At 38.0% G+C, this 13,985-nt stretch overlaps 1 protein-coding gene across 5 annotated transcripts in view; it reads left to right on the plus strand.

Moving 5' to 3' along the window:
* Positions 1-13,985, plus strand: part of MED13L (mediator complex subunit 13-like) — a 269,139-nt gene that overhangs the window by 144,128 nt on the left and 111,026 nt on the right. For all 5 annotated transcript variants that reach the window (XM_014537703.1, XM_014537702.1, XM_014537704.1 and 2 more), the window contains one exon: positions 5,149-5,232. In XM_014537703.1, the coding sequence (XP_014393189.1) occupies positions 5,149-5,232 (84 nt within the window). The remainder of the gene's footprint in view (positions 1-5,148; positions 5,233-13,985) is intronic.

Genomic DNA, 13,985 nt, shown 5'->3' on the forward strand with positions numbered 1-13,985 from the left:
CCAGGTGAAACCGTTAATACTGATCGCTACCGACAGCAAATAATCAATTTGAACCATGCTTTGATGGTAAAACGATCAGAATGTTCCAGAAGACAAGGCAAAGTAATTTTGCTTCATGATAACGCACCATCACACACTTCAAAACCAGTTAAAGACACGTTAAAAGATCTTGCCTGGAAAGTATTAACCCACTCGCTGTATTCACCAGACCTTGCTCCTTCAGATTACCACTTGTTCCCATCGATGGCACACGCATTTTCTGAGCAGCACTTAAAAACGTACGAAGAAGTGGAAAATTGGGTCTCTGAATGGTTTGCCTCAAAACAAGAAAAGTTATATTGGGACGGTATCCACAAATTACCTTAAAGATGGGGGAACTATGTAGCTAGTGGTGGACATTACTTTGAATAAAGCACTTTTGATGTTTCTCTTGAAATTATCATGTTTTCTTTGATTACACAATCCACCATTATTAACCGGTACACTTAGTAGGTGTACATTTCCTAAGAACAAGGATAGCCTCTCATATAAGCACAGTACAATTAGGAAAATTAAGAAATTGAACATTGATAAAATGCCATTATCTAATCTGTAGCTCCATTCAGAAATTATCTGTTGTCCCAGTTATGTTCTATATAGCTTGCATTGTCGCCATGGCTCCAGCCACTCCGGGACTCTGGGCAACGTGGGAAGGCAGAAAGGCGGCTCCGGGCCAGAGCGAAGGCGGTGCCAGCAGCCAGGGGAAGGAAGGCCCATTCTTGCACGAATCTTCGTGCATCGGGCCTCTAGTGTTTTCTACAAAATTCCTCAATTTGAGATAGTTTCCTAATGATTATGTTATGCTATTGAATAGGAATACCATACAAGTGATGCTGTGTAGGAGGTCCATAATTTCAGTATCCTATTTTTAATATTAATATTGTTGATCACTTGTTTGAGGTGGCATTTTGCTAGTTTTCTCCACTGTAAATTAGTAAGTACTTATTAACTATGACCTTTGTTTTAAGAGCTCAATAAATGGTTAACCACTGTTAATATCAGCCAATAGAAGTATTGATACTATTTTCAGAGTTGGGCACAATATTAAAAGTCAACCTGTTTTCCCAGGTATTGGAATCCCACTCTATAATATCCTTTCTATGTGGTCATCTGTTCTTCCCTTAAATACTTGTGGTTATGTGAGCACAGTTTCCCAAAGGAGGGCTTTTCATATTTAGAGAGCACTCATTGTTAGAAAGTCTTCCTTAAGCTGAGCAAAAATCTGTCTCCCTGTAACTTTTATTTCTTTATCTTAATTCTTTTCTTTGGTGATCATATATAATGCATCCAATTCTATTTCCATGTGGTCCTTATTCTACAATTGAATCCCCCACCTTTCCTTCAGCCTTCCAGGTATTTCTCTAGTCAGTTCCATTCTCTTCATTTTGGTTGCCACTGGTCTACTTTTAAGATATGTGTTTCATGAAATATTGCAGTGATCTCTTTTACCAACCAGGTTAGGCTCAGTTATGCTTCAGTAACAAAAGACATGAAAGATCTTACTTTATAACAATTGAGATTTCTTTCTTGTTCTTTTTTTAAACATATTTTTATTGATTTCAGAGAGGAAGGGAGGGGGAAAGAGAGAGATAGAAATATCAGTGAGAGTGAATCATTGATTGTCTTCCTCCTGCACACTACCTACTGGGGATTGAGCCCACAACCTGTGCATGTGCCCTGACCAGGAATTGAACCCATTGAACCCTGACCTCCTGGTTCAAGGGTCGACCCTCAACCACTGAGCCACACTGGCTGGACGAAGTTTATTTCTTGCTCGTGCTGCTATCCATTGTGATTCCTTTACTGCAGCACTCTCTTGCAAGCAGGAATCTGCTGATGAGGCAGCCCGTTCAAAGACTTGTTGGGCTGTTTGCAGAAGGCAGTGGTAAAATACATAATAGCCCCTCGAAGGCTCTGTTCAAAAGTGGGGTATGTCATTTCTGCTCACATTTTACTGACCAAGATATTTTCCACCAAAGTCAAATGGATGAGAAAGTAAAATCCATTAGTAGGGGGTGCCAAAGTCACATGGCCAAACAATGTCAGTGAGAGAAGGCGCGGGATAGCACACATTTAGGAAGAGGATAAAAGCTACCATACCTGTCAGTTGAGGTCTTCTCCCTTCTAATAATCTATCCTCTAATCAGGTGCTAGTTATATTATTTAAACACAGATATGTTTCTAAAACACAATTATGGATGTATTTATACATGTTTTTAAAAACTGAGCCATAGTGGCTTCTTTGCATATTTTCTTCATTTGTGATTTAGAATTTCAATATTTGAATATTTAGGCCTTCCAACTTTTATAATTTTAGATCATGCTTATTTTTTCTTTCTTCTGAGAAAGTAACTGTGCTTCCTGTTTTCTTAATGATCGATTATTCCTTTTTGGCAAAATGCCTAGAATGATAAAAGATCATTAATTTGGTTTTTACTTATATAGAATCTCTGCTAATTTGACTTGATTCTCCTTCCCCCTTCCTTCCTAAGTTTTTAGAATAAAACATAAGCTGATTTTGATGGAAAGGTATTTTTCCCCCTCAAACATGCAAATCATTGCTTTGCACACAATAGAAGATTACATGGGTCTTTTGATGCTGTTTTGCTCTATTCTGTCCACACTTACTTAGGGAGACTTTAATCTGTGGGCATTTAACATTTCTAAATATAATGGCTCTTCAGGGTAGTCCACTGGTGCTGCTTTCCTAATGGATTGTCAGCATATTCACCCCTCAGTAATTTATAACACAGCTGTAAAATTGCCTTTGGCTCAGAGCCTCTTGATTTGCCAGAGTTGCAGTTTAGAGTGAAAATATTCATTTGGAAAAGTACAGTTAGAAATACATGAAAATTGGAATTGTAATTATGATGACATATTTGTAAATAACATATTTGTAAATTACCAGCTTTTAATGTCCTGTGGTATTGTGATCCAATAGAGGTGATCATCAGAGGGTAAATGAGCACTGTCCTTGGATGTGTTGAGTCAAGGATTTCAAAATAGTAAATATACGGGGTGGGCAAAGTAGATTTGCAGTTGTAATACAACTAAATAATACAATAATTAGTGAATAATAATACAAGAATAAACTCTGTGTTTTGCATACTCACAACTGTAAACTTTCTTTTGCCCACCCCTGTATTCACTAGAGCACAGTGGTAGGTTCAGCCCTAGGTGAAGAAATGGCGATATAACATTGCAACATTGAGAGTCCTTGAGTATAATATGGTCACAGGGGCAGGACATGGTTAATCAGTGAGATCCCATTTTACTGAACTGTGACAGTGTGCAGTTCTCTAAAGGATAGTAGGAAAATGAGTCTTTAGACCTAAGTGGTAAATATGCTTTAAAGCAGCAGTCGCCAACTGGTGGTCCAGGGACCACTGGTGGTCCATGAGGTGTGAAAGGTTGGTGACCGCTGCTTTAAAGGAAGAGACACTAGACATTACAGACACAAGTGAATGAAAGCACATGTCTAATTGTGAATGAACAGAGAGAAACATGTTCACCTTAAGATAATCAATTTATCTACTTATTTAATATTTTTTGGACGGAAAAATTAAGACTTTAAAAATTTTAAAAAGTAAACATTTTTTGTGGTTCTTTGGAATTGCACTAGAATGAATGTTTCATGCGAGAGTAGGCCTACAAAAGGGCCTAACCTTAAAGAGATTTTGGAGAGGATGGGAATAATAAAGTGTGCTTGGCTAGAGGAGGGAGCATACACTAGCAGTGGTTCTCAACCTTCCTAATGCGACCCTTTAATACAGTGACTCATGTTGTGGTGACCCAACCATAAAATTATTTTCGTTGCTACTTCATAACTGTAATTTTGCTACTGTTATGAATCGTAATGTAAATATCTGATATGCGGGATGTATTTTCAGGGGTCGCGACCCACAGGTTGAGAACCGCTACTAGGGTATAGGTAGGAACCCAATGTAATGGAGTTCCTAATAGAAGGAATCAGCTGAAAAACTTTCTTCAGCCCTTAAATTATATGGGTTTCTGTTATCTGGTTGGGATTTGGGAGCACTGCAGTTTCTAGAAAGGAGACTTCTTTGCATATGTGTTTGGTATAGATTAGAGTGGTAAGGTAAAGGCTTTGATACTGGTGAAGTTACTCTGTTATGAAGTTATATAAAATTTAGTGTACCTGTGCAGCTCTATAACTTTGTGTGTGTGTGTGTGTGTGTGTGTGTGTGTGTGTGTGTGTGTATGTGTATTTTGGAGAGGCAGAGAGGGAGAGAGAGATAGAAACATCAATGATGAGAGAGAATCATTGATTAGCTGCTTCGTGCATGCCCCCTACTGGGAATCGACCTTTGACCTCCTGGTTCATATGTCGATGCTCAACCACTGAGCCACACTAACCAGGCACTATAACTTCTTGATAACCTAAAGTGCAGTTTGGTTGAGAGTGTGGTAGAGGAAAACTATATTTGGACATTTTAATCTATGAAAACCGTCATACTTATAATTTCATTATTTGAGGGACACAAAGGAACCCAAAGTTTGTGGTGGCTCCCTTCTAACCCTCCTAACTGTCCCATCTGGGAAATGGCTTTCGGAGTTAGGCTGTGGCTGCTGCTGTGGCACCTGTAATCCAATATCTGGTCTGCCCATGGCTTTAGGATTAGAGCTTGCGGCATGCCAACTTTGGAATCAAGTTGCTTGTGTAGTTAATTATTTAGAGCCATATGGCAACACACACACACACACACACACACACACACCCCTCACCCTGATATTATTTTCATTTTCAGTAGCTGTGTTTTTTTTTTCTTCTTGAAACAGTGAATTTTGAGCTGTAGTAGGGATCTAGGAATTATTTCTAAAGAGAAATGCTTTCCTAGGACTGTTGATTGAAGAACATTTTATAAATCTTGCAAGTGGTCTTGCAAGATAATATTATACTATCTTACAGAATTATGTCATACCTTCACAGTAAGGAAATTTTGAAAATCTCAGTGATGAGGAAACATTTTGACAGTTTAATTGCTGATGTTTTTTATTTCCAATGATGTATGCCATTTGTGATTATTGATGCAATGACTTCCTAATTTATTGAAACTATAAAAATAATTCTTGATGTAATTATCATAGGTGCCTAATGGATAAGAACTTCGTTAGGATTGGGAAATGGTTTGTTCGACCGTATGAAAAGGATGAAAAGCCAGTCAACAAAAGGTGAGTGTTTAGAATGCTCTTGTTTTTTTTGGTTGCTTTTGCTTGACCACAACTATCTTTGGGGAAGAAGTGGGTGGGGGACGCAGCTTATTTGTTTACTTTCTAATAATGCTAGTAGTTTATATGTACTACAATAGATTTCTGGATCACATTTTATTAAACACTGCATTACAAAATTTCTATGGAATATTAAAAATTGAACTAGAAAGATGATTATCACTATTGCCTACGTATAAGCTCCTTATTACCACACTATTTAGAATTGAAATATTTTATTTTGTTATTTTTCTTCTTTATTTTTCTTCTTTAAAGTATTATATGGCATAACCTTTAAAAACAGTCAAATGAATTCAAATGGTGACAATATTTATGATTGATGCCCCTTAAAAGTCAATCAACACATCCTTGCTAATTGTCAAACAAGGACTGTGAATTACTGCTAAACAGTGCTAAACTTTTGACCATCAAAGGCAGTCCTTGATACTAAACAAAAATGGAGGCTTAGATTAATCAAACCAGAACCAATAAACAAAACACTCAAAATGAAATATTTACCCACTTTCCTCTGAACACAGGATAGACTTAATTAAAATCATAAGTTGATGGTGATTACTTCATTTCTGAAGAGCAGGGTACACAGTCTTTGTTCTTCTTTATTTTATTTTTTTACTACCATACTTATCCTAAGCTAAAAGTCCCAATTCCTGGCTATAGGTAAGAGTTCTTGAAGCTTTTTATGGTAGCTCTAAGGTTAGATCTTTTGGGTAGTTTGCCAGAATTTTGGCTGTCAACTCTTGCCTCTTTTGGAACCTTTACTTTCTTAATTTTCTACCAGAGATCCAATTAGCAAGCTTTATGTCTAAAGCTTTGATGAAGTGGTTGTGTGGAATCTGCTCATTAACCAAATCTAAGTTATGAAAATTTGGTTTCTTTTTTCAAATCTGATAAAATAAGGACTGCCTGCTGCGGCTCCCCCATCCCCCAAATCACCATGAAGTTCCTTGAAATATTTTTTCCTCCTTTAGTACATTTAAAATTTTTTAGGATTTATTTAAGAAGTGTATTCAAATAGAACATAGTAGGTATTATGTATATCAAAGTTTGTGTGGAAAGGATAATGACACTTTTAGAAAGGTGCCAGTATGTATGGGTGTGTAAAAGTGTGATTCTATTTACAGATGCTTTGATTGAGGAACTTTTTCTTTCATTTATTTTGATTTGGTCTGACCAATGCATATGTTCCGAGAACATAATTAGTCTTTGTGTTTTCCCTCAACTTTCTGAATGGTTAAAGTTTTGGCTTCTAATGTTGATGAGTCTAAATGGTTAACTATGGAATTGCTTTAGCACAAGGATCTCTATACGATTCTTAGTATGGCTCACTATGCTTAGTGTGCATCCCCATAGCTGCTCACTGGTGAGTTAACTGAGCCAGTCCTAAATGTGTGATGATGTGACAGGAATTTGAGGAATGAAGAGGAAATGTAGAAATAAAATAATGATTGAAAGAGGAGCAATTCATATTTAGTGCTTTCAGAAAGGAAGGGAGAGGGAGAGAGAGCTAGAACCATCAATGATGAGAGAGAATCATTGATTGGCTGCCACCTGCACACCCCACACTGGGGATCAAGTCGCAACCTAGGCATGTGCCCTAACCAGGAATCAAACCGTGACCTCCTAGTTCATAGGTCAACGCTCAACCACTGAGCCACGCCGTCTGGACATCAATTTGTATTTTTAATAGTTAAAAAATAATGTTTAAAAGTCAAATGTAGTTATGAATCTATTTTATACTAGAGGCCCGGTGCACAAAAATTTGTGCACTTGGGGGGGCTCCCTCAGCCCGGCCTGTGCCCTCTTGAAGTCTGGACCGCTCGGGGGATGACCACCTGCTGGCTTAGGCCCGCTCCCCAGGGGATCGGCCCTAAGCTGGCAGTCAGACATCCCTCTGGCAGCCCGGGAGCCCTTGGGGGATGTTCACTTGTCAGCGGGGAGCAGGCCTAAGCTGCAGTTGGACATCCTTAGCGCTGCTGAGGAGGCGGGAGAGGCTCCCGCCACCACCGCTGTGCTGGCAGCCGTCAGCCTGACTTGTGGCTGAGCAGAGCTCCCCCTGTGGGAGCGCACTGACCACCAGAGGGCAGCTCCTGCATTGAGTGTCTGCCCCCTGTTGGTCAGTGTGTGTCATAGTGACCAGTCATTCCCAGTGGTTCTGCTGTTAGGGTCAATTTGCATATTACCCTTTTACTATATGCACGGGTGGGGGCTGGCTGGTTTGCCCTGAAGGGTGTCCTGGATCAGGGTGGGGGTCCCGCTTGGCTGCCTGGCCAGCCTGGGTGAGGGCCTGAGGGCCGTTTAAAGGCTGGCCACACCCCCTTCAGGGAGGGGGGTCCTGCTGGGGTGACTGGCCAGCCTGGGTGAGGGGCTGATGGCTGTTTGCAGCTGGTCACACCCCCTTCAGGGTAGGGGTCCCCACTGGGGTGCCTGGCCAGCCTGGATGAGGGGCTGGTGGCTGTTTTCAGGCTGGCCACACCCCCTTTAGGGTGGGGATTCCCCACTGGGGTGCCTGGCCAGTCTGGGTGAGGGGCTGAGGGCCGTTTTCAGGCTGGCCGGCGACTGAAGCTCCCAGCTTCTCCTTTTTTTTATTCGTTTTTATTCTGGTTATTTATTTACCTTCTATAATTGAAACTTTGTTGCCATCACTGGAGCTGAGAACCGGCTCCTGCTCGCTCCAGCTCCGAGGCCACGGCCTGCTGAAAGCAGGTATCTGCGGTTTGTTTAACTTCTATAATTGAAACTTTGTTGCTTTCGGAGCTCAGAGCTGGGCTGCGGCAGGCGGGGAACCTTGGCTTCCTCCATCACTGGAGCAAGCAAGCCTCCTGCTCGCTTCAGCTGCATGGCTGCTGGCCGCCATCTTGGTTGGGTTAATTTGCATATCGTGCTGATTAGCCAATGGGAGGCGTAACGAAGTTACGGTCAATTACCATGTTTGTCTATTATTAGAAAGGACTAGAGGCCTGATGCATGAAATTTGTGGGAAGGACTTGGCCCTTGCATCACTGCCCCCCTCCCACTGGTGGTTTCAGAAAGTCATTCTGGAAGGTCGTTCCAGAAGGTCATTCTGTCGTCTAGTCTAATTAGCATATTAGCTCTTTATTATATAGGATAGAGTTTATATATCTTCACACTTAATTTAGATCCCAAAAGTCTTCCTAACTTTAGCCAACCAATAGATGTAAATAATTCTGAGCAATGTAATGGAATTATTTTATTATATTTAGAATTCATGATTGAATGTAGAATTTTTTTGTAATGTAGAAATGTTAATGATATTTTTATTGGGGTAATATTAATAAAATTACATAAATTTCAGATATACATTACAATTCTCTATCTTTTTACTCTATTGCGTGTTCAGCACCAAAAGTCTAGTTTCTATGTTACCCTATATTTGGCCCCCTTTACCCATTTTGTCCCCCCTCTACTCCCCTAAATGTTAATGATTTTGAAAAAAAAACAACATTTTAAAACACAGTATCAGTTAGAAAAATTTAAAACCAAAGCTTGAATTTGAACAGTTGGCATTTGCTGTTATAAAACTTTATTAAGTGTAACGACTTTTCCTCTTTTATTTGCTGAGTGCTGATAGAGCTTCTTGGTGGATGTTGACAGAAGATCTCAGTGGTTAAGTCGTTTTAGGTGGATAGAGTGACACTGCGGAGAAGGACATTTAGAATGATAAACTTTGGGATCACATTCCATACCTTTCTTTACAAGTTATTTGCCTTTGGATAAGGTGTTTAGTTTTTTCTGGGCTGAACATTGTTTTTTTGCTGTTATTGAGTAGCAGTTACTATCTTAGGAGAACTTGCTGCTCAGTGCTAAACAAATTGTATGCACAAATTATTATTTTTAGGAATACTCTTACTTGATGCCATTAGATACAAATAAAAGGAATGTATTTTAAAGAATAGTACTCTGTATAAAGTATAGTAATACTAACATATATTTAATTTTGTTCAATAGGTTAAAAATACGATTGAAAACATGACATATTTTATGTAGCTAAAATAATTCTAATAGTGGGAAGAAATGAATATATTGATGAATAGTGTTCCCCTGTTAGATTAATAGCATATAATTTCTTGAGCTATAAATTCCATATTGATAGCAAGACTAAATCATTTACTGTGGACTATAAAATAGAGTTCTCAATGTTTGATATGAGATAATGCTCGGGATAATTTTAGAAAAAGTATATATATAATAAATTTGACCAGGCACGTCCAAGAAGATAAAATAAATTTATTCATATCATTTTTTTCTCTATAGTGACATATGTTTGGTTATTCATATCCTTGGGAATGTAATAAGTAGGAAAGAAAACTTTGGCTTTGTCCTAAAGAGTTATGACAACTAACAGCAAACATTAAACAATTATGGTTTCTAAAGTATATTGAACTTGAAAAAGCCTTTAACTAGATGCTTAAACCAGTGGAAATAAATATTTTAAAAATGATTTAGAAATTATTCCAATTATAGAGTCTCTTTCTTCTAGAGAGCTGTTCATTTTCTAATTTAATTCCAGCCCACATTTGATTATTGCAGATTTTAGTCTATTAATTTTAGCCTTTAAATGCCATTTTTAGCAAAATAATTGATTGCCCCCAATGACAATTTGCACCTTTGATCTTTTCTAGGAATCAGGTTTATATTAGTTGGGCTAATACAAATATTGGTAAACACAAATAACCAACTTGCTAGTGCATTTTCTGAACTAATTAGCTGTCTCTTCTTCATGTGCAAACCTGCCCTCCTCTTAGATGATAGTTCAAATAGCCTCATATACTTTCAAATATTCTAATTACTTTTTTATGTCATGCACCTCACTGGGGATCGAGCCCAAAACCCAGGCATGTGCCTGATGGGGAATCGAACGGTGACCTCCTGGCTCATAGGCTGAGGCTCAACCACTGAGCTGTGCCGGCCAGGCCACTGCTCACTCTTCTACCCATCCTCCTCTTTCCTTTTTCTCTCCTTGTTAAAGGCCAGTCATCTGTGTTTCCTTCTAGAGATGCAAAGATGAAAAGGCAGGGAAAGGGATCTTTTATCTAGAGGTTAAGCAGACATGTAAACAGATACTTATAGTGTGAAAGGTAAAGGAAATCTCCCAATGTTCCGAAAAATAAGATCACTAGTCATCATTTTTTCAGTTTTCCTCATAAATTTATTTGGTACATGTGGTGCTTTTTGCCACTTATCTGTGAACAAGAGCTAGTTGATGGGAAATCCATAAAAGAATATTAATGGGACAATTTAGACTTATCTAATCATGTGTCATAGTTTTGCAGCTTCTTTTTTTCCATGGGTCTATAATATATGTAGTCATTTTCTGCTAGTTTATTTGATGAAAGATATATAAAAATACTATGTATTTTGTCACTTGAATATACTTGAGAATTGTGTGAAAAGTGAGAAGAGAGATGAGCACATAGAAGTATTTAGGATTATAAATCTTGCATTCAGGAATTAGAACTTTTTGTACATGCGACTTTTTCAAGAAAGTAATGCACATACACATTATTACACGGATTACTGATGAGCCAGAATCTGCCATCCACTAGGCTGCTTCTTTGGAAATAAATGACTGAAGTTTACTAGTAGGACTTTATTATAACTCCTATCCTAATCAAGCTCTTAGTGTGCTTAGTCACACTGGTCTACTCACTATATCTTATGTTTCTGTTCTTGTGATTTTTTTTTTCTAAACTGAGTGGAATAATAATAAAGGTAATAATAATGATGTCTACTTTATATAGGTTGTTTTGAGGATTAAATGAGATGATTCATGTAAGTGGCTGAATGAATGACTAGACAAACAAATTATTTAAAGCCTGTTCCAAACATTTCTTTCTAGTTCCATGACACTATATACTAGTCACTATATTATTGAATGAAACTGATAAACTTTTCAAAATTAAGTGATCATAAGTCAGGAATAGCAGTGTGCACAATTTTATTTTTACTCCTTCAGATCATTTGATATTGTTTTTATATTTAAATCTTACTAGAGGCCTGGTGCACGAATTCGGGCACCAGTGGGTTCCCTCAGCCTGCCCTGCAGGATCGGGCTGAACTGGCTCTCTGACATCCCCCAAGGGGTCCTGGATTACAAGAGGGTGCAGGCCAAGCCAAGGAACTGCACCGTGCACGATTGGGGCTGGGGAGGGATGCGGGAGGTTGGCCAGCTTGGGAGGGACCATGGGAGGGCTCCAGGGCATGTCCAGCTCATCTTGCTCAGTCCCAATCGGCCGGACCCCAGCAGTATGCTAACCTACCACTTGGAGCATCTGCACCCTGGTGGTCAGTGCACATGATGGTAACAGGTCGACTGGTTGACTGTCTGCCCCCTGGTGATCAGTGTGTGTCATAGCGAGCAGTTGAGCCACCTTAGCATATCATTAGCATATTACGCTTTGATTGGTTAAACGGATGACCAGACACTTAGCATATTAGGATTTTATTATATAGGATATTTTCTCTAAACTATGCATTAATAGAAGATGGTGAAATTTCCATAAAATTCACCAATTTTATACCAAGTATTTTCATAGATTTGATTTTGGTCTTAGATACATATGATGTTTTAAAGAGGTACCTTTGACTATTAAGGTTCACATCAAGTGTGATCATCTATTTTTGATATTTCATGTATTAAAAAGAGCTCTAAGTAGTGTTAGACCAAGTATCTTTCGTAGTAAGATTAGATAGCTACTCTGGGTAGTAAAAGAGATAGCATAAGTGAAAAGCGATCCAGACAGAAATAGATCTAGTACTCACATTTGTCAGATGAAAAAAGAAGGAAGCTGCTTACAAACCACCAACACTTCTAGAATTTTCTTTTTTTTGGATGGGCATCATTCAACACATCTAGAAACATATTTATGCACTTACTTTTTACTTTGTGTTTTTCCCTACCCATTCCTCATAAGAGTATCAGAAAGTGGGGATGTTTTTCCTAGTCTTCTAACTTCTTAAACACAGTTATCACGTCTATAGCTTAAAGTGAGAAGAATGGTCTAGATAAGAATATTTGACATGAAATAAAAAAATATAGAAGAAATAAGTGGAAGGTTGAGGGTAAAATGAATTATCTATATTTTTAGTTTACTGGCATTAAAAGGTGCTAATTGTACAAATATACCCATTTGTTTCTTTGTTCTTGGTTTAATAAAAAATACGAAAATGTTTTATTTGAAGGAATTTAATTTAATACTACTTATTCACTTTTTAAAGCTTTCATTAATAATGCTTTCTTGGAGAATGTGTTCATAAATCATCCCAAACATTATAAAAAAATGAACAATAGAGTGTATTTTTCTGATTATAAAAGGATTGATATATTTATTAGAAATTGGAGAATGCTTAAAACCAAATAGAATTTTGAGATGGTATAATTTTATTCTAACACATAGATATGTCCTTTATTTGAACTCGAGAGTATATATGAAGTCTTTTTGATCCTTCATGTATTCCTATATATCCGTACCTCCACAGTGCTTGATGATGAGTTAGTGAAATCTTTAAAAATTTAGCTTTTTAAAATAGTTATTCCTAGATACACTGGAAAAGGACAACTTCAGTATACTAAAGTATAATTTACAACAAGATAAAATTGGGACTCTGATGCAAATATAAAATGAACAAATGCCAAAGATTTTAATCAACTCTTTAATTAGTGAAGGAACAGGTGAGATGTAAAAACCAGGTCAGAGAGCATTTGAGCAGCTAGATTTTATAGAAAATTAATAGGTGTTTGTGCACCTGTAATGTGGTAGCTATTTGAACAAATAATGCATATAAATTCATTATTTTTTAAGAATTTATTTTAGAGAGAGGAGGGGAGGGAGAGAAAAGCAAATGTGTGAGAGAAAAACATCAGTCAACTGCTTTCTACTTGCCCTGACTGGGGATCGAACCCACAGCCTGGGTATATGTTCTGAGGGGGAATCGAACCCACCACCTTTTGATGTACAGGTCTACGCTCTAACCAACTGAGACATACCAGCCAGGGAAAATTTATTTTAGTCTTAAATAACCACAATTGCTTATTAATTAGGACATGCATGCCTGTTGGGCACTGTACAACTTCTCAAATCTTGCAATCAGATTGGACACCTCTACTTTTATTTCCAGTCCATATAGATTTTACTTTATATCACAACACTGAAAATCCAGTTTCACAAAGACTTGACTTGATTGCAGGGAATATAGCACAGTTTAATGTTGACACTGCAGTACCTTGAGCTAGTAGTTTGCATAGTCTCTGACAAATGCTGTTTTCTTTACTCCCAAATTAAAAATATCCCACCACACCCTGGTGAATTTGTTGCAGTGTTCAGGGGTGCTGTAGTCACAGTGGGTAAAGGAGGCAGTCGATAATTCTTGGCTGGGCATTTCCCCTACATAACATTGAAAGGACAAGTTGTCTTATTCAAAGTTTTGAGTAAAAAGTTTTACAAGTACTCCAGAGAGCTTCTAATTAATATTATTAAATTTCTCTCCTTAAACTGCCTGCTGGATGGTGGTGGTGTTATTGATGTCCTGGTAGACTCTACTCTATTTATCCAAATCCTACCAAGTCTATAGGCTGTTCTGGTAAGCCAGTTAGTCATCCTGATGCATTAGAGCTATAGTGTAGTGGATTCTCAAACTTTTTGTTCTCAAAGCACCTATAAACCTTACGGAGCACTCAA

The sequence above is a fragment of the Myotis brandtii genome, unplaced genomic scaffold (genome assembly GCF_000412655.1).
Source record: "Myotis brandtii unplaced genomic scaffold, ASM41265v1 scaffold181, whole genome shotgun sequence".
Classification (NCBI taxonomy): domain Eukaryota; kingdom Metazoa; phylum Chordata; class Mammalia; order Chiroptera; family Vespertilionidae; genus Myotis; species Myotis brandtii.